Source organism: Pseudophryne corroboree, chromosome 1 (genome assembly GCF_028390025.1).
Source record: "Pseudophryne corroboree isolate aPseCor3 chromosome 1, aPseCor3.hap2, whole genome shotgun sequence".
Taxonomy (NCBI): Eukaryota; Metazoa; Chordata; class Amphibia; order Anura; family Myobatrachidae; genus Pseudophryne; species Pseudophryne corroboree.
In genome coordinates, this window is record NC_086444.1 from 978,911,493 (window position 1) to 978,931,996 (window position 20,504).

Below are 20,504 nucleotides of genomic sequence, written 5' to 3' on the forward strand. Positions count from 1 at the left end.
GCTGGTATGAGTCTTACCCGGGATTCATAAATCCTTCCTTATTGTGTACGCTCGTCCGGGCACAGTACCTAACTGAGGCTTGGAGGAGGGTCATAGGGGGAGGAGCCAGTGCACACCACCTGATCCTAAAGCTTTACTTTTTGTGCCCTGTCTCCTGCGGAGCCGCTATCCCCCATGGTCCTTTCAGGAACCCCAGCATCCACTACGGACTCCGAGAAATAGAATTATCGGTAAGTAAATTCTTATTATAAGTTTGCTCCCAATAGATGACCTCCCAGTAGTAATGCCCCCAGTAGATGCCCCCCAGTAGTAATGCCCCCAGTAGATGCCCCCCAGTAATAATGCCCCAGTAGCTGCCCCCAATAGATGACCCCCCAGTAATAATGCCCCCTACGAGTTTGCCCCAATAGATGACCCCCCTGTAGTAATGCCCCCAGTAAAAATGTCCCCCAGTAGCTGCCCCCAATAGATGACCCCTCAGTAGTGATGCCCCCCAGTTATAATGCCCCCAGTAGTTTGCCCCCCCAGTAGTAATGTCCCTTGTTGATGCCCCCAGTAGTAATGTCCCCCGTAGTTTGCCCCCAGGAGATGCCCCCGCTGCATTAAGGAAGAAAAAAACATACTTACCGAGCCCCGTTCCCGCGCCGCTGCAGTCCTCCTCCTCCCTGGGCGTCCGCTCCTCAGCACTATGAGTGAGACGTCATGACTGACGTCTCTCCCATAGCGCACGGCGCACAGTGACAGCGCCGGAAGCCGGAGCTCAGTACTGAGCTCCTGCCTCCGGCTGCCGCTGTGCAGGGAGACGAGCGCCCGCTGGTAACACAATCTCAGCGGGCGCCCGTCATCTCCCTGTGCGGCGCAGGGGGAGAACGGGGGACGGAGGGGACGGAGGCCAGAAATGACAGGGGGGGCACGGGCCCGAGTGCCCCCCCCCCCTGGATCCGCCACTGTCCTAGAGGACCACTAGTACTGTTCTGTCCAAACCTTAACTCCTGTTACAGCTGAAGGTTGGGAGTGGTATGCGTGACCGGTGGTCAGCATATCGGCAGCAGAATCCCGGCGGGGGTTGGCGAGAGCAGCAAGCCCCTTGCGTGCTCGCTGTATTTGCCACGCTGCGGGCTCTGTGCCACGTGTTCTAGTCCTATTGTATGGGTGTCATGGACACCCACGAGTGGAAATAGTCCCTATTGTTCGGCATGCCAACCGTCGGGATTCTGAGGGGGCGGGATGTAGGGGGAGGTAATGTGACCATTGGTCTCCTGACAGTGGTGTCAGTTCGTCACAGTTGCCCGGAGGCAAGGTAAATATTGGTGCCCCCCTATTTCCTATATTAAGATAAATATATGTATGTATATGTGCGTGTGTATATATATGTGTGTGTGTGTGTGTGTGTGTTTATATGGAGTCTTCTGAAAAAAAATGTATATACTGTATTTATACAGTTAATTGTCTTTTATTTTAAATCACACATTTCTTAGCAGTCATACCCAGGATTAGAACCCATGACCTGTTACACTAACAGCAGACACTTTACTGATGGAGCTATTTGCTCCTGTAGAGGAAGCATGAGAATTCTAACTAAATGAAGATATGTGTAATTGTCAGAGAAGTATCTTCATATAGTTAAAATTATCATATATCCTATACAGGAGCAAATAGCTTCATCAGTAAGGTGTCTGCTTCCAGTGTAATAGGTTGTGGTTTCTAATCCTGGGTGTGATACTTGTAAAATATGTATATTCAGTATAATAAAAAGGGTGTGATTTGTAAGGTGCAGGGACCAGTGAGGAAGTCGGCCACTGAAAAGACAGCGACAGCTACTGTATCAACTAACTTAATACAATGGTGTCACAGAATGGGAGGAGAGGTGCCCCCCTTCAGAGCAGGAGCCCGGCGGCAGATGACTCCGTTGCCTCCCAGCGTTCTGCCTCTGTCTACTGACCATATCCAGTGAAGGTCTCCTACTGGGGTGATAATGTGCAGTCAGTCTGACTCCTGTTCAGTGATGTTACACAGAGCTCAGCTATTACTTCCAGCTCTGCTTTTACTATGTAACCCACTACACAATGCTTTCAGCATCGTTTCCCTGTATTTTTGTTTCTGTTATACAAGCAAAGCATAATAACAAATCTTTTATCCAATGAAAACCCCTTGAAGTGAATGTTGTTTGAGCATTAAGGCGCTAATACATTATAAGGGTGTGGCTTTTGTGTACTTCATCAACATGAGTATGTTGACATTGTCATATTGTTGACATGCTAACATGTTCAGTGTCGACAGTGTTGATATTGTGGTGTTGAAATTGTAAATGTATGATAAATATTGCTCATCAATTCATTCTGCAGAAAGTGACCTGTGTTTGACTGGATCTCGGTCTTCTCAGGTAATGGCAGTGGCTGGGCTGTGTGTAATCTTGCTTTTAGTACTGTATGGTATCCTTTCAGAAAGCTGACTGAGTAACTCCGAACTTTCATAACATGCCAGCCATAACTGTTCTTGGCTACACTTTAAACCATTTCAAGTACAATTCATTCCAAACGTCACCCTTCATGCCTAGCATAGCATACTCTGGGGCAGATGTATTAACCTGGAGAAGGCATAAGGAAGTGATAAACCAGTGATATGTGCAAGGTGATAAAGGCACCAGCCAATCAGCTCCAATATGTAAATTAACAGTTAGGAACTGATTGGCTGCTGCCTTTATCACCTTGCACATATCACTGGTTTATCACTTCCTTATGCCTTCTCCAGGTTAATACATCTGCCCCAATGTTTGTAATGGCAGTCAGAGAGGAAAGTCCCTCTCTGTACTATCTGGTACTCAGTCTTTATGAAGCCTGTGTATATATTATTGTGTCATTATCTTAATGACCTCTTGTGACCTCTTTATCTTGATGCTCTTGATATTTTTTCTTGCAAGGAAACTGCATCGTTAAAATCACAAAATGTGTGGATTCCCAGAACTTGTGTAAACTCTAGCTGTGTGGGGATACAATATGCGGTATCCTATTACATGCCGTAATTTACCGCATGTAGAAACTGGCTTTGTAGCCTGATAGTACTATCGGACTGTCCAATTATAGCCCGTTTTTACCGTGTGGTAAATTATTGTCCGATAACACATGGGATCCGGGATAAGTCCCTAAACCCATGTGTTATCAGCAGAAAATAGGGCGACTGGGGCTGCTTATTGGAGATTCTGCTTCGTGGGCCTCAGGCATGCAAAGCATAATCCCCAATAAGTGACGGTTTTTATGGGGCTAATTAAATAGCCCCAGGGGATTCCATGAGCTGCTGTAATTTACAGCAGCTAATAGGATACCACCCAGTGTCTCTTCTGTAAGGTAGTAGTGATCCTTCCATCTTCATAGTAAATCCATATTATACTGTACACAGCTCATTATTCCTTATTATTATAGCTACAGATAATGGACTTGTGTACAATAACAAATACTTTCTCTTGGCGCATTGTGATAATACTGTTTTTGTGTTGCATATTTGTTTGCTTCAGCAATAATTTTCTGCAAACGTTTACATGTCATCCGTTATCTAGTAGAACCACTCATCTACCTGTACTAAGCTGACTGTCCAAGTACATGTTGGGTACAGGTCTTGTGGGCCTTCAGTAGCGTTTAGAACACGGAGCAACCGGGTGTACAGTGTATACGGGAACTGTATTGGTTGGGTCTTCTCCTCATCGGTTAGGTACTGCACATGCTACATGGGGATGTAATTAATACCCTGGAACTCATGAATCCGACTGACAGCGGCGTCCTTTATAGACTTTCATTCCACCCTTTCTGTATGTGGCCTGTGCATCTCTGTGCCATTTCCCTTATTTCTGTACTGTGATGGATTTTTTGTTGTGAATGTTGTCATTGGTTGATTTTCAGAAGTGTTTTCTTCGTATTTGATGGATATGTTATGGGAAATAACAGGAAGGTTTGCTTACGGAAAGTAGTTTCTAAGGGCACATTGTCAACTATTGTAAAAATGCCTCAATCCACTGTATTAGATTATTGTTGTACTTGTTCGAGAAATAATGGGCAGAATGTGAGTGAAAAATCTGTTTAAAAACTCAGTTTGTTGGTGAGATATAGGAGGTATCCAATTACCCACAAAATCTTTTTGCGGTGCAAAAATTGACCTGTGTTTACTCGGAAACAGGATGCGGGATAAGTACTCAGACCTATGTGTTTTTATGATCAAGAAAATGGGTCATTTATCTGTTTTTTTTTTTTTTTTTTTCTGTCTCAGACAGGTGAAAATCATTCACCAATAGCTGCCGGCTTATTGGCTAGCCCCAGTTGTGGTAATAAGCCATTGTAAATTACCGTGGCTAATGGGATACTAGTTAAAGGGGGTGATTCAGACCAGATCGCTGGGCTGCTAAAATTGTTGTGCTGCGTTCAGATAGTTGTATATGTGTATATTCGCTGTGCATGTGTGCGAACGTATGTATACACCGAGCTGCTAAAAATTCCTCATTCAGCGGACAGCTGCAAATCCGTTCGCACCTCACTCACCATTGAATGATTTTTGCAGTGTGTGCAGTCTGTGCGCAGCCCAGGACTTACTCCTACAGTGCGGTGAGATCAGGCTGATCGGGGCCGGAGCTGACGTCACACACCCTCCCTGAAAACGCTTGGGAACGCCTGCTTTTTTCCAGACACTCCCAGAAAACGGTCAGATACCACCCACAAACTGACTCTTCCTGTCAATCAGCGTGCGAATGGCTGTGCAAATGAAATTTTGTCGCACCAGCCTGTCGCTGACCGGCGATGCCTGCTGTTGTTTGCCGACGTGTGTGCGCATTGCGGAGCATACGCATGCGCAGTCTATTGCTAATCGCCTGCTGTGCAAAAATGAACAGCAGGGATCAGATCCGAATCACCCCCATAGACTGTTGCAGGGTCGGAAATAACAAAAAATAACTTTTTTTGTTTTGTTTAAACGGTTGTTGTTTTTTGTTTTTTTGCATTAATGTTTTAATGGAGAAAAATTGAATCCTTCTAAGTATATTAATATTGTGAAACATTGCTATATATTGGAAACCTTGTTTTAATCCTTTCTAATATTAACAATCCAACTTTGGGTTGTTAATGTTAGAAAACATTAAAACATGGTTGATTGCAGATGATGTTCTTTTATTTGTGACTAGCTTTGAGACTCCATTGGCTGCTCTACAAGATATTCAACACCGTTCTAGTGTAGCTGCTTACTGCAAACTGAACACTAACAAAACTGATGCCCACCCCATTAATGTCTCCACTCCGGTCCTTCACTCTTTGAAGAACTGATTTCGCTTCTTTTGGAAGGTCTCCTCAAAGTATTTACGTTTCTATGGGGGTCATTCTGACCCGATCGCACGCTGCAGTTTATTGCAGCGGCACGATCGGGTCAGAACTGCACATGCGCCATCGCCACAGTGCGCCGTCATTGCGCTACGATCGCCTCTGCCTGATTGACAGGCAGAGGGGGGAGGGGGCGGAACGGCGGCATTTGGCGTGGGCGTGGTCCGGCCAACGCAGGCGTGGCCGGACCGTGTGGGGGGCAGACCGCAGTGGCTGCGTGACGTCACACGCAGCCGCTGCGGGCCAGGGAGCGATGAGTACCTCCCGGTCAGCACGCTAACGCTGCGCTGGCCGGGAGCTACTCCTAAAGTGCAAAAGCATCGCCGCTGTGCAATGCTTTTGCACTTCTGCGGGGAAAGGGGGAGGGGCTCTGACATGCGGGCCAGGATAGCCCTGTGCTGGGCGTCCCCCCGCATGTCTATGGACATGATTGTAGCCCTGCAAAATTTTGCGAAGCCGTTGATAGATCGTACACTCTTATGTTGGGGTTTCCTTTGCCAGACCTCCACTAGTCTCCCAGTCTGCTTTGTCCGCACCATTCTTTGGTACACTCTGTTGTCTTGGACACCTTGAGGATGTAGTATGCTAAGCTTCCCCTGCACTCTGATTTTGCTTTACCCACTAGAAATCTATCCTTTAAAGCTAAATTTGATGCTGCCTCACCTTAACATCTCCTATTGGCTTCGTTTGGGCATCACAACATTAGCAGATATGTTTTCCCAGGTCTCCATTCTGCCTTTGTTTTGGGGTCCTTGGTCTGGCTTTACTATCTTCAGCTTAAGCTCCAGGTTCTGTCAACAAGTTCTACCCCTTCCATGTTCCATATGCCCCCTTCTCCGATATCCACTGCCTTTTCGCATGGCGCTATTTCATATTGGTACCATTTAATTTTGCCATCCTGATCTTTTAGATAAACTTTCACACCTAAGCAATGGCGATCTATTTACCTTTCCCCCTTTGCTCCTTCAAAATGCAGTAACCACGTAGAGAAGCACACTGTATTAAGCTTTTGAATAGACTTTATCTGACCCCTACTAAACACCAACTGGTTTGTCCCTCATGCTAAGAACTCTGTTGGTGCCTTTGTGCTATGGAGGATACTATCATGCATGTTTTTTAGGATTGCCCTGTGTTGTACCCGCACCGTTACTACGGAGCCTTCCTTGGCAATTGCTGTATTGGAGCCCTAATGTGATCACTAAATCTGCTCGTTTTGTACTTGAACACTTTCTCATGTCTGCTCAGCAGTGGAAATCTTCTCCTCCCTCCCTCAGCAAGGTTATCACCAAGACTCCTTTTCATTTTGAGATGGAGACTCAAGAGGTTCCCTATTCCATTGACTCCTTCCTCTCCCTGTGTGAAATGGTACCCCTTGGCATCTGTATTTGACTGAGGGAAAAGGTGCTTCCTCCAAGAACACAGTGGTGCCCTCTCCTCCATTTAACCTGAATGAATCTCACTCTTTCGATTTTTAGGCTTCTCCTCACATATGAATGTAGTCTGTCATTGTATTTCCCTTCCCTCCATTCTGTACCTGCTATGCCTTGTCTTCTAAGTATTCTTTTGTATGTTGATGTATACTGCTATAATTATTTGAGTGTCTTGTCCTTTTAACTGTTTCCCATTCCCCTCCCCCCCATTTTTCCTTTTTTTTGTACCCCATATTTAAGTTTTTGCAAACTCAATAAAATATTGTAAAAAATAAATAAACATGGTTGATCAATGTTTCTAATAGCAATGTTTCACAGTATTATTATAATAAACAATGATTCAATGTTTCTTTTCATTAAAACATTAATACAAAAAAAATTGTTACTAAAACAAAGTTATAAAAAAAATATATTTTTTTCCAACCATGGTTCACTGTTAATTTAAACCATCATAAAGGAATAAGTTGCACCCTTCAAAATATGTACATACCGAGTTTGTGATATCTTTACTGTGAATAGTTGGTATGGTACGCAATCTGACTATGAGGTATAGTAATGGTTTGAAATTATTCTAAGACACTTGCATAAAATGTGACTTTATTCCTCAGTGATATTATCATTAAATCTTTTTTTTTCACAATAAATTCCATCAATCAAAATTATACATTTATTATTCCTAAATATCCTATAAATCTATTAGATGATCCAATCACAATGACAACCTATGCACCAGCTAATGGTCTACCTTGAGTCTGTAGGAGACTGTAGATGGGTGGTATGCTGGAAATCTCTGGAACGGACAGCCCTGACACAGGTAGGAGGGTCAGAGTTCATACCGACTGTCATTACATACCAATGTGATTACATCATTTGTATTAAGAATTAAAATATATTTTATTGCACTTGTTTTTGCCGAATTTGCTTCATATGTACAATTCTACCAGTAATGGAATCACCTTTTTATAGTGATAAGCTATATTTATTGTACAACTACCACCACTAATGTTAACAAGTCATCATAACCCAACAGCCCACAATAAACCCCATATAAAATGATAAGCTTAACTACTATAGATTAAAGAGCCCTAATATAAAGTACTAGAATTAAAGAGCACTTCAACAGATTAATAATAGCAACCTCATGTACTGGTGTTGGCTTTTCTATTGTAGGCTCTATGGGGGGAATTCAATTGTTTACTTCGGCTGTCACTAGAAGGCATCCAACGGAGAAATTAAAGTGTTGCTCTGTTCAGGCGCACATGCAGCTGGGAGGACACATTTGAAATTACAGCCTCCTGAGGGGCATGCACGCCGATCAGGGACTGATGGCAATTGAATAGCTCCGGCGGTGCCCATTACATTTGGGCGCCCACAAAACAATTCAACCTCCCCCTATGTCCATATTTCTCTAACGTCCTAAGTGGATGCTGGGGACTCCGTAAGGACCATGGGGAATAGCGGCTCCGCAGGAGACTGGGCACATCTAAAGAAAGCTTTAGGACTATCTGGTGTGCACTGGCTCCTCCCCCTATGACCCTCCTCCAAGCCTCAGTTAGATCTCTGTGCCCGAACGAGAAGGGTGCACACCAGGGGCTCTCCTGAGCTTCTTAGTGAAAGTTTTAGATTAGGTTTTTTATTTTCAGTGAGACCTGCTGGCAACAGGCTCACTGCATCGAGGGACTAAGGGGAGAAGAAGCGAACTCACCTGCGTGCAGAGTGGATTGGGCTTCTTAGGCTACTGGACATTAGCTCCAGAGGGACGATCACAGGCCCAGCTTGGATGGGTCCCAGAGCCGCGCCGCCGGCCCCCTTACAGAGCCAGAAGGCAGAAGAGGTCCGGAAAATCGGCGGCAGAAGACGTCCTGTCTTCAACAAGGTAGCGCACAGCACTGCAGCTGTGCGCCATTGCTCTCAGCACACTTCACACTTCGGTCACTGAGGGTGCAGGGCGCTGGGGGGGGGGGGGGGGGGCGCCCTGAGACGCAATAAAAACACCTTGGATGGCAAAAAAAATGCATCACATATAGCTCCTGGGCTATATGGATGCATTTAACCCCTGCCAGAATCCATAAAAAAGCAGGAGAAAAGTCCGCGAAAAAGGGGCGGAGCCTATCCTCAGCACACTGGCGCCATTTTCCCTCACAGCTCCGTTGGAGGGAAGCTCCCTGTCTCTCCCCTGCAGTCACTACACTACAGAAAGGGTTAAAAAAAAGAGAGGGGGGCACTAATTAGGCGCAGTATTAACTATACAGCAGCTATAAGGGGAAAAACACTTATATAAGGTTATCCCTGTATATATATATATATAGCGCTCTGGTGTGTGCTGGCAAACTCTCCCTCTGTCTCCCCAAAGGGCTAGTGGGGTCCTGTCCTCTATCAGAGCATTCCCTGTGTGTGTGCTGTATGTCGGTACTTTTGTGTCGACATGTATGAGGAGAAAAATGATGTGGAGACGGAGCAGATTGCCTGTAATAGTGATGTCACCCCCTAGGGGGTCGACACCTGAGTGGATGAACTGTTGGAAGGAATTACGTGACAGTGTCAGCTCTGTATAAAAGACAGTGGTTGACATGAGACAGCCGGCTACTCAGCTTGTGCCTGTCCAGACGTCTCATAGGCCGTCAGGGGCTCTAAAGCGCCCGTTACCTCAGATGGCAGATATAGACGCCGACACGGATACTGACTCCAGTGTCGACGGTGAAGAGACGAATGTGACTTCCAGTAGGGCCACACGTTACATGATTGAGGCAATGAAAAATGTTTTACACATTTCTGATAATACGAGTACCACCAAAAAAAAGGGGTATTATGTTCGGTGAGGAAAAACTACCTGTAGTTTTCCTGAATCTGAGAAATTAAATGAGGTGTGTGATGATGCGTGGGTTTCCCCCGATAACAACGGATAATTTCTAAAATGTTATTGACATTATATCCTTTCCCGCCAGAGGTTAGGGTGCGTTGGGAAACACCCCCTAGGGGGGATAAAGCGCTCACACGCTTGTAAGGGCTCTACCTTCGCCTGAGATGGCCGCCCTTAAGGATCCTGCTGATAGAAAGCAGGAGGGTATCCTAAAAGGTATTTACACACATGCTGGTGTTATACTGCGACCAGCAATCGCCTCAGCCTGGATGTGCAGTGCTGGGTTGGCGTGGTCGGATTCCCTGACTGAAAATATTGATACCCTAGATAGGGACAGTATATTTTTGCCTATAGAGCATTTAAAAGATGCATTTTTATATATGCGTGATGCACAGCGGAATATTTGCCGACTGGCATCAAGTCTAAGCGCGTTGTCCATTTCTACCAGTAGAGGGTTATGGACACGTCAGTGGTTAGGTGATGCGTATTCCAAACGGCATTTGGAAGTATTGCTTTATTAAGGGAGGAGTTATTTGGGGTCGGTCTTTCAGACCTGGTGGCCACGGCAACAGCTGGGAATTCCACGTTTGTACCCCAGGTCGCCTCTCAACATGAGAAGACGCCGTATTATCAGGCGCAGTCTTTTCGTGGACAAGCGGGCAAAAGGTTCCTCATTTCTGCCCCGTGACAGAGGGAGAGGAAAAAGGCTGCAGAAATCAGCCAGTTCCCAGGAACAGAAACCCTCTCCCGCCTCTGCCAAGCCCTCAGTATACGCGGGGGCTTTACAAGCAGAATCAGGCACGGTGGGGGGCCCGTCTCAATGAATTTCAGCGTGCAGTGGGCTCACTCGCAAGTAGACCCCTGGATCCTTCAGGTGATATCTCAGGGGTACAAATTAGAATTCGAGACGTCTCCCCCTCGCCGTTTCCTAAAGTCGGCTTTACCGATGTCTCCTTCTGACAGGGAGACAGTTTTGGAAGCCATTCACAAGCTGTATTCCCAGCAGGTGATAATCAAGATACCCCTCCTGCAACAGGGAACGGGGTATTATTCCACACTGTTGTGGTACCGAAGCCGGACGGCTCGGTGAGACCGATTCTAAATCTAAAATCTTTGAACACTTACGTACAGAGGTTCAAATTCAAGATTGAGTCACTCAGAGCAGTGATTGCGAACCTGGAAGAAGGGGACTACATGATGTCTCGGGACATCAAGGATGCTTACCTTCATGTCAAAATTTACCCTTCTCACCAAGGGTACCTCAGGTTTATGGTACAGAACTGTCACTATCAGCTCAGACGCTGCCGTATGGATGGTACACGGCACCCCGGGTCTTTACCAAGGTAATGGCCGAAATGATGATATTCCTTCGAAGGAAGTGAATTTTAGTTATCCCTTCCTTGGACAATTCCCTGATAAGGGTAAGATCCAGGGAACAGTTGGAGGTCGGTGTAGCACTATCTCAGGTAGTGTTGCGGCAGCACGATTGGATTCTCAATATTCCAAAATCGCACCTGGTTCCGACGACGTGTCTTCTGTTCCTAGGGATGATCCTGGACACAGTCCAGAAAAAGGTGTTTCTCCCGGAGGAGAAAGCCAGGGAGTTATCCAAGCTAATCAGGAACCTCCTAAAACCGAGCCAAGTCTCAGTGCATCAATGCACAAGGGTTCTGGGTAAAATGGTGGCTTCCTACGAAGCAATCCCATTCGGCAGATTCCACGCAAGAACTTTCCAGTGGGACCTGCTGGACAAATGGTCCGGATAGCATCTTCAGATGCATCAGCGGATAACCCTGTCACCAAGGACAAGGGTGTCCCTCCTGTGGTGGTTGCAGAGTGCTCATCTTCTAGAGGGCCGCAGATTAGGCATTCAGGACTGGGTCCTGGTGACCACGGATGCCAGCCTGCGAGGCTGGGGAGCAGTCACACAGGGAAGGAATATCCAGGGCTTATGGTCAAGCCTGGAGACATCACTTCACATAAATATCCTGAAGCTAAGGGACATTTACAATGCTCTAAGCTTAGCAAGACCTCTGCTTCAAGGTCAGCCGGTGTTGATCCAGTCGGACAACATCACGGCAGTCACCCACGTAAACAGACAGGGTGGCACAAGAAGCAGGAGGGCAATGGCAGAAGCTGCAAGGATTCTTCGCTGGGCGGAAAATCATGTGATAGCACTGTCAGCAGTATTCATTCCGGGAGTGGACAACTGGGAAGCAGACTTCCTCAGCACGACCTCCACCCGGGAGAGTGGGGACTTCACCCAGAAGTCTTCCACATGATTAAAAACTCGACAGGTATTGCGCCAGGTCCAGGGACCCTCAGGCAATAAGCTGTAGACGCTCTGGTAACACCGTGGGTGTACCAGTCAGGGTATGTGTTCCCTCCTCTGCCTCTCATACCCAAGGTACTGAGATTGATAAGATGGAGAGGAGTAAGCACTATATTCGTGGTTCCGGATTGGCCAAGAAGGACTTGGTAACCGGAACTTCAAGAGATGCTCACGGAGGATCCGTGGCCTCTACCTCTAAGAAGGGACCTGCTCCAGTAAGGACCCTGTCTGTTCCAAGACTTACCGCGGCTGCGTTTGACGGCATGGCGGTTGAACGCCGGATCCTGAAGGAAAAAAGGCATTCCGGATGAAGTCATCCCTATCCTGATCAAAGCCAGGAAGGATGTAACCGCAAAAACATCATCACCGCAAGTGGCGAAAATATGTTGCGTGGTGCGAGGCCAGTAAGGCCCGACGGAGGAAATTCAACTGGGTCGATTCCTACATTTCCTGCAATCAGGAGTGTCTATGGGCCTGAAATTGGGGTCCATTAAGGTTCAAATTTCGGCCCTGTCAATTTTCTTCCAAAAAGAACTAGCTTCAGTCCCTGAAGTTCAGACGTTTGTAAAAGGGGTACTGCATATACAGCCTCCTTTTGTGCCTCCAGTGGCACTTTGGGATCTCAATGTAGTTTTGGGTTCCAAAAGTCACATTGGTTTGAACCACTTAAATCTGTGGAGTTAAAATATCTCACATGGAAAGTGGTCATGCTGTTGGCCCTGGCCTGGGCCAGGCGCGTGTCAGAATTGGCGGCTTTATCCTGAAAAAGCCCTTATCTGATTTTCCATTCGGACAGGGCGGAATTGAGGACTCGTCCTCCGTTTCTCCCCAAGGTGGTTTCAGCGTCTCACCTGAACCAACCTATTGGTGGTGCCTGCGGCTACTAGGGACTTGGAGGCCTCCAAGTTGCTAGACGTTGTCAGTGCCCTGAAAATATATGTTTCCAGGACGGCTGGAGTCAGGAAATCTGACTCGCTGTTTATCCTGTGTGCACCCAACAAGCTGGGTGCTCCTGCTTCTAAGCAGACTATTGCTCGTTGGATTTGTAGTACAATTCAGCTTGCACATTCTGTGGCAGGCCTGCCACAGCCAAAAATCTGTAAATGCCCACTCCACAAGGAAGGTGGGCTCATCTTGGGCGGCTGCCCGAGGGGTCTCGGCTTTACAACTTTGCCGAGCAGCTACTTGGTCAGGAGCAAATATGTTTGTAAAATTCTACAAAATTGATATCCTGGCTGAGGAGGACCTGGAGTTCTCTCATTTGGTGCTGCAGAGTCATCCGCACTCTCCCGCCCGTTTGGGAGCTTTGGTATAATCCCCATGGTCCTTACGGAGTCCCCAGCATCCACTTAGGACGTTAGAGAAAATAAGAATTTACTTACCGATAATTCTATTTCTCATAGTCCGTAGTGGATGCTGGGCGCCCATCCCAAGTGCGGATTGTCTGCAATACTTGTACATAGTTATTGTTACAAAAATCGGGTTATTATTGTTGTGAGCCATCTTTCAGAGGCTCCTCTGTTATCATGCTGTTAACTGGGTTCAGATCACAGGTTATACGGTGTGATTGGTGTGGCTGGTATGAGTCTTACCCGGGATTCAGAATCCTTCCTTATTGTGTACGCTCGTCCGGGCACAGTATCCTAACTGAGGCTTGGAGGAGGGTCATAGGGGGAGGAGCCAGTGCACACCAGATAGTCCTAAAGCTTTCTTTAGATGTGCCCAGTCTCCTGCGGAGCCGCTATTCCCCATGGTCCTTACGGAGTCCCCAGCATCCACTACGGACTATGAGAAATAGAATTATCGGTAAGTAAATTCTTATTTTTCGTGTAATTGCCCCTATAAAAGAGAATTTAATTCTTGAGATGGAATGCCATTTGTCTTTCCTGAATGGTAAATTGCCGCCTCCTACATTGCAAGTTCTGCCTCACACTCCATAGGGATGCAAAGGGAAACTTATGACACTGTGGCTTCCATGTTGGATGATACTTGAGCTGCCCAGCGGTTCCTGGTAACACATTGTGGTGCATTGAATTCCCCCTCTCAGTATTTTGGTTTGCTAGAGGTCTTTGCTGCTGTTCTTGATAAAGAGGTTTAGGTCATGTGATACTCTCTGCACATAGAAACATTATAAGAGACACGTGATGTAAATAATTGCAAGTACTGGTTCCTAAACATTTTGACAATGGTACAGACGTGCTTACACACTTAATGTGCTATTACTTTAGTTATGTGCGAAAGGTAAAAGAGACTGGCTTACAATGACAGTAATATGTTGTGTTTTTTTGTTTTTACTTTACATGACATTTTTAGTATTTCAGTGACAGAACAGTAATCATATACTGTAGCTGATATTAAGTGGGAGATGTATCAAACATTTTAAAGAAGACAAGTGGAGATGTTGCCAATAGCAACTCATGACATTCTAGCTGTCATTTTTTTTGCACATGCTATAAAATTATAGCTAGAATTTTATTGGTTTCTACGGACAACACCTTTACTTAATCCTCGTAAAAAGATGTAACAAATTTCCCAGTTAGTCCCTGTGCAAAATAGTAAGTCTATACCAAGGGTGTTTATTCAGAGTTGGTCACAGATTTTGCAAACTCAGTAATATCTGCAACCAGTAAAATCACATGCTGGGGGGCCGCCCAGCATGTGTGGCTCATTCCGCGATGCAATCACAATTCAATTGCGATGGTATCGCAAAAACCTCAAATAGAGGTTGACTCCTGCCTATGCAGCATGGCTGCGTATGAATGCGGTTTTCGCAGGAAACACAGGCAACATCATCAGCCACCCTGAAAATGTCCATGACACGCGTGCTTCCTGCTCTCATCCCCCCAACGCTGCGTTGGTGTCCACGGATGCCCGTTATCTGTCAATCACTATGCATGGTGAAGGGTCGCGCGCACACACACTGTAGCCGCTGCGCGTGTCAGACGGCAGAAAATCAGCTGTTAATGAATGCAGCGGCTGTGCCCACCTCTGAATAAGGCCCCTTGTCTATCACAAAAGAGTAACATTGATGTGTTGGAAGGCAGTGGCCACCTCTGAATTCCTGAAGGACCTGGACATGCTGTCACCTTGTGTCAGGGCAGCTGTATTGGCATATTCACTTGTGTATGTGCATTATTTGTGTGCTTTCAGTTATACTGAGGGTTTCATACTTATCTTTATCTTATGCAGTCATTAGCTGCAGCTTCCAAAGTTAGATTTTATCTGATGCTTGTAGAATATTTAAAGACCTTATACATTCTCTTACCCAATGTACATTCTCTGATCTCCTCTGACAGCTGCTCAGGGCTCCATAAGAACATGCACGATTGTCCATCTCAGATATTAGCAATCAGATGACACACTCCCCATGTGAAACATGTACTGCTTACTTGTCAGATAGGCTGATCGGTGCTGCTTATTTCATGGAAGTCTGGGTGATATCTACAGATATCATGTGCTAGTCATTCATGCTCTGTCGCCTTGCGCAGCATTAGCTTGAGACGCCTAGACCCATTCACTGAGCAATCTCTAGAACCTCTCTGAGTAAGCTCTGCATCTCATTACTGTATAGTGTATGAGTCTCAGTATACCTCTGCATGGGACTGCAGGCCAGTGGTGAGAGGAGACACAAGTCTGTTTTCTGTTTGGCTAAGGTAGTATTTAATGCTTATACAGTATGCATAGTTTATTGCATCGTAAATTTGGACATTACAGTATATACACAATGTTTATTACTAGTAGTGATTTAACAGCCTATGATCGGATCCCGATAATTCATGGATTTAATTAGCTAATCCCATTTATTAATCATGTGCTTCTTGGCTGTTATTTTAAAGTGTGCCCATTTTCATTAGGAAATCCCTGTATACTGCAGGTGGTTTCAGTACAAGTGCATGCCCTGTGACCCTAATGAGGCCTGGCAGTGTAGCTCAGTGTCATGATATAAACTATGGGGGACATTTATTAATCCTGTTGCAAAAGGAAATAAGTGGTGTTACATATAGTAATAAAACCTGTTTACAGTGCAGTTTAGAAAATGGAAGCATACACCTCATTGGTTGCTATAGGGAACACTGTCAAGTCTTTCTTACTAGCATACACACGTCTTAGCATGTGGGGGCAAACCTCTGTCCCTGAATGTGATATCAGGCTGGCTACTATGATGTGCAGTTCTGCATAACATTATACCAGCTCACTACCATAAAGATGCTCTTCTACTAAACCATTTTGGTGGGTACTGACACTTGTTGTACTATTGTCCATTCAGTCAAGTAGTGAAAGGTTCCCTTAGACCAAGCATAGGAACTGTGTCTGGCTTTGTATCATGAGTAGGTTGTTTTGTCCTTCACCTGTCTTGGAGCTGATTTACAAAGAAGTTGTCCATATGTGCCACATAGAGGGCCTGATACAGAGATGCACAGCTGCAATTTCGTATTCAGCAGACCTGCAATATATATGCTAATAACTCAGCTGCCGCCTTGTGCATAGACGCCCACTACCAGCATCTTACATATGCTGCTTACATTATGTATAAAAGCGTGAACCTCTGAGCATCCCTATGCTCTCTCAGAATGATCGCCGCACCCTAAATGACTGTGCATCTCCAGCTGTGTATGCTTTCGCAGAAATGGTCCCGACAGGCCTGCGGTTTTCTAGATTCCCCTCCCTGTTACTTCCCCCAAATGCTAAGTACATGTCACTGGCTGGGAATAAATCCTCTGTGAGTGTGCCATCACAGTTCCATCGCCATGCGTGCATATTCCGGCTTTGGCGCATGCGCAGTTGCATAACATTGCGTCCACCTCTGTGTCAGGCCCAGATGCTCTTATATGCTGTATCCTGGGTGGTGAATCCAGTTATCCCCCCTATGACTGCTGAATGCAGGCCCATTTTTCTTATTTGCTCTTCACATTTTAAGCTGCCTTTTTAAGTGGGAGGCAGTCAATTGACCGCCTTTCGGGATCCTGGCGGCAGTCAGTATAGCGACGCCGGAATCTCGACACCAGCTGAAATACCGGCGGTCGGAGTCCTGACCGCCGGCTGGCTACCCCTTTTGGGTGGTGGTCCACGCCACCACCCAGAGGGGACTAGAAACCTGTGGCGACCGAAGGTCGCCACCAGGCCAGAAGCGTGGCGAGCCTGCGAGGGGACACGCTGCACTCGCTGCCAGGATCCCGGCTCTCGGCCTCCCGGCGTCTGTCTCCTGACCGCCGGGATTGCGTACTGATCCCGTTTAAATAATCCTGATATTTTATTTCTGTAAGAGGATGTCTTCTGGATAGGTATGTACATGGATTTAAGGCGATGTTTAAGTGGAACTTTTAAGCTTTGTTGAGATTGTTATATGTGTAACTAAAGCTCACAGCACTGAGGTCATGGGTTCGATTCCCACCATGGCCCAACTGTGTGGAGTTTGTATATTCTCCCCGTACTTGCGTGGGTTTCCTCCGGGTACTCCGGTTTCCTCCCACAATCCAAAAATATACTGGTAGGTTAATTGGATCCCAACAAAATTAACCCTAGCATGAATGTGTGTGTACATGTGGTAGGGAATATAGATTGTAAGCTCCACTGGGGCAGGGACTGATGTGAGTGGCCAAATATTCCCTCTGGAAAGCGCTGCGGAATATGTGTGCGCTATATAAATAACTGGTAATAAATAAATAAATAAATAAAAGTTAAACCCCCCAAGTCAAGTGTTTTGAATGTGATTGGTTAACACCCAAACTGGCCTTAACCCTGATGTAAACTGTATATGGAGGCTTCGCTAGATAATGATAATTGCTTTTTTATGGAACACTTGTTTGTAAGCAACAGCATCTTTCCCAGGGCTGTAATCTGTGGAATGAGTAACCTACCTGTTGTGCTATGTCATTCTTCACATAGTTCTGTGGGAAGGTGCTGCTACAGCACAAACCCCTAATGAGCAGCTACATTCTTCAGGGACAACTGTCCTTTCTCCTGCTTTCCCCCCCTGTGTACTCCAACAGCTGCCCAGCTTTACACAGCCACCAAACTGATCCACGGGACAGGCGCTCAGTACAGACAGGGTGAGCATCTGAGAAATGTCCCAAAATGCCAGACTCTAACCAGAAATGGCATAGCTGAAATAATTGCAGGCCCCTTTCTATCTGCAGTGTGTGATAGGTGTGCCATCCGTACCGTATACAAACTTACAGGATGGCGTGCAATGCAGGGACAGTGCAGAGATGCAGCATATAAATATAGATCGTATAATAAATCATTTACTGTAGAAGATCCAAGCCTTATTTAATAGCAGGAATCTGACCTTACCAGCAGCATACAATTAGTGTATTTCTTTAATGACTAACGCTAATAACGTAAATACAGTTATATTTAGCAACTCTGCTGTATTGTATAATACAAAATGTATACTTACAGGAAAAAAAGTTATATGGGCTTACTTAATTTATAATGCCAGCAGTAAAACATATACTACTGTAAATATTTTTTTATTTTATCCTGTGATGAATAGTATTTTGTGGTATGTATCCCTTTTTATTGTGGTATTTATCTAACTTTAACCATACATATTATTATTACATTTGAGGTTAAAGGGGGGCAAACTGTGTTTTCTGACTTCAACCACAGGAGGGCAGCAGATGCTAAGAATATGTGGCCGCATAAATGTTTCTCTATTTAATCAAAGCTAGATTTATTTCTTCCACCTTTTCAATTATGAAAGAAGGTCATAAAATCATTTGCTGCACAAATACTTATTAAAGTGGCAAGAATCCCGTTTTAAGTGCCAAAGTTGAAAATTTATGCACAACCACAGTGTTACAGCTCAGATTTTCTTAATTAAGAAAAAAATCAATAAAGCAAAAACAGTTAAACTATTTTTCTGTATATGTCAGTATTATAAGGTTTGCATCTTTGAAGATATCCATTACAACCACCTCTATCCTCATTAAGTAGTGAAATCTTAAACTACACAACTACAGAGTACATTCCGATTTAGATGTTCTTAATTGATAAAACAAATAAAACAAGCATCCTACTACAAAAAAATATATATAAATGTTGTTAGATTTGGTAGTTTCACATCTGTAATCATATTTATTTCAGCATTACGTCTTTTTTTTTTTTTTTACAGGTTAAACTTTATTTATCCCCATTTGTAAGAGATCCAGTAGAATGCCCACTTTACAGTATGAATGGATAAGGTGCTGCTCAGTAATTGCTCTGCTCTCGGCATAGGAGGGAAGGGCTATCAGCTGTTTGAATGACAGGAGCAGTCTGCTCCTCATTTGGCGTTTATAATTCCTTGCTATACTAGGATAGCATGCACTTAGCAAGCCTCACATAGGTCAGTACTTCACAGGGACAGCTTGAGGAGAGAAGGCCTTGGGACCCTCTGTGGGCTCACCCGAATAGGAAGCCATCAGATGATGAATATGAACACTTCTGTTTGTTAGCATCAGAAAGTCACTTTGCGAAAAGGATGTCCAAGTCTGAAAAAGCTTCTCTAAACTATGATTTGGTCCCCATCGATTTTACAAGTGTTAAAGAAAGATTGCCACCCCAAACTGTGATGAAGACTTTCTGCATTAGCATCATCGCCCATGGCCTGCCTTTCTGCCGCAGACGTGTAAGTACCAAGCTTAAATTTGGGAGTGTCCCATCACGGTTCTGTATGTTTGGAGTGAAGTACTTGTCCCTTTGCGTGTCACCCACAATTACCGTTTCATGATATATGCAGATCTAGAGTTCTTGCAATTTGTCTAAATATTTGTTGCATTTAGACAACGAACCTGCCCAGTTAGTGACAGTGGGTTGTGAATACGTGATAGATTAGTTGGAGTATAAAATGTATTGTTCAGATTTCCACAAGCCGGGCGACCTCTCTGGTTAACCTCTTTACAGCTCATGTAAATAAAAATAGCAAGTCGCTATGCAGCGCTGGCGATATAGTTTAAATTTAGCTAATCCCGAGCACTTCATCTGTGGCTTCGTACTGTCATTTCCAATATTACCCTTTGCCATAATGTGGAAACATTGTGCAGTAAAGTTTCTATGTGTGAACTACCCACTTTTGGCTCTTTTTGTACTGTTTCTCACTTGTTGCTGTACGTGACTATATTGTGTTTTAAGGTCAGTCTTTTCTGATTATGATGCCAGCTACAACAAGCCGTTCTCCCCAGTGTCTAGTTTGAGCAAATGATAGAAAGTTAACACTCCATCTGCTTTGGAGGAAATCATGTCCTTGGCATTCTTTCCCCATGTGGGCCTAATACAAACTATTCACTTGTACGATGTTTCAGGCAGAAATGTCATAAACAAATAATAGACATAAGTTCAGAATATATAGGAGCCCTGTGAATCTGCACTGGTATAAATTACATTATATAAGTCCAGGTTTGTCCTGAAGTAACGAGTACGTCCTGCACAGGAGATGTGATCATGGCACTTGCATTTTGAAGGTCAGCATAGATTTTACAGTGCTATCTTTTTGCAAGGCTGAATACACACCGTCATTATACCTCTGCTATTACACAGGAAAAAAG

At 45.0% G+C, this 20,504-nt stretch overlaps 1 protein-coding gene and 1 long non-coding RNA gene across 8 annotated transcripts in view; one reads left to right on the forward strand and one right to left on the reverse strand.

Annotated features, from left to right (window-relative positions):
- FBXW7 (F-box and WD repeat domain containing 7) overlaps window positions 1-20,504 on the forward strand; it is a 382,444-nt gene that overhangs the window by 193,262 nt on the left and 168,678 nt on the right. The window contains exon 4 of one of the 7 annotated variants that reach the window (XM_063920551.1): window positions 19,094-19,181. The exons of 5 other annotated variants lie outside the window; for them this stretch is intronic. In XM_063920551.1, coding sequence (XP_063776621.1) covers window positions 19,094-19,162 — 69 coding nt within the window. In that variant the 3' untranslated portion in view covers window positions 19,163-19,181. Of the gene's footprint in view, window positions 1-19,093; window positions 19,182-19,291; window positions 19,589-20,504 lie in introns of those variants that run through there. One more of the 7 variants, XM_063920547.1, reaches the window with a different exon arrangement.
- The window catches only part of LOC134920909 (uncharacterized), a 39,268-nt gene that overhangs the window by 12,983 nt on the left and 5,781 nt on the right, over window positions 1-20,504 (reverse strand). The window lies entirely within an intron of this gene.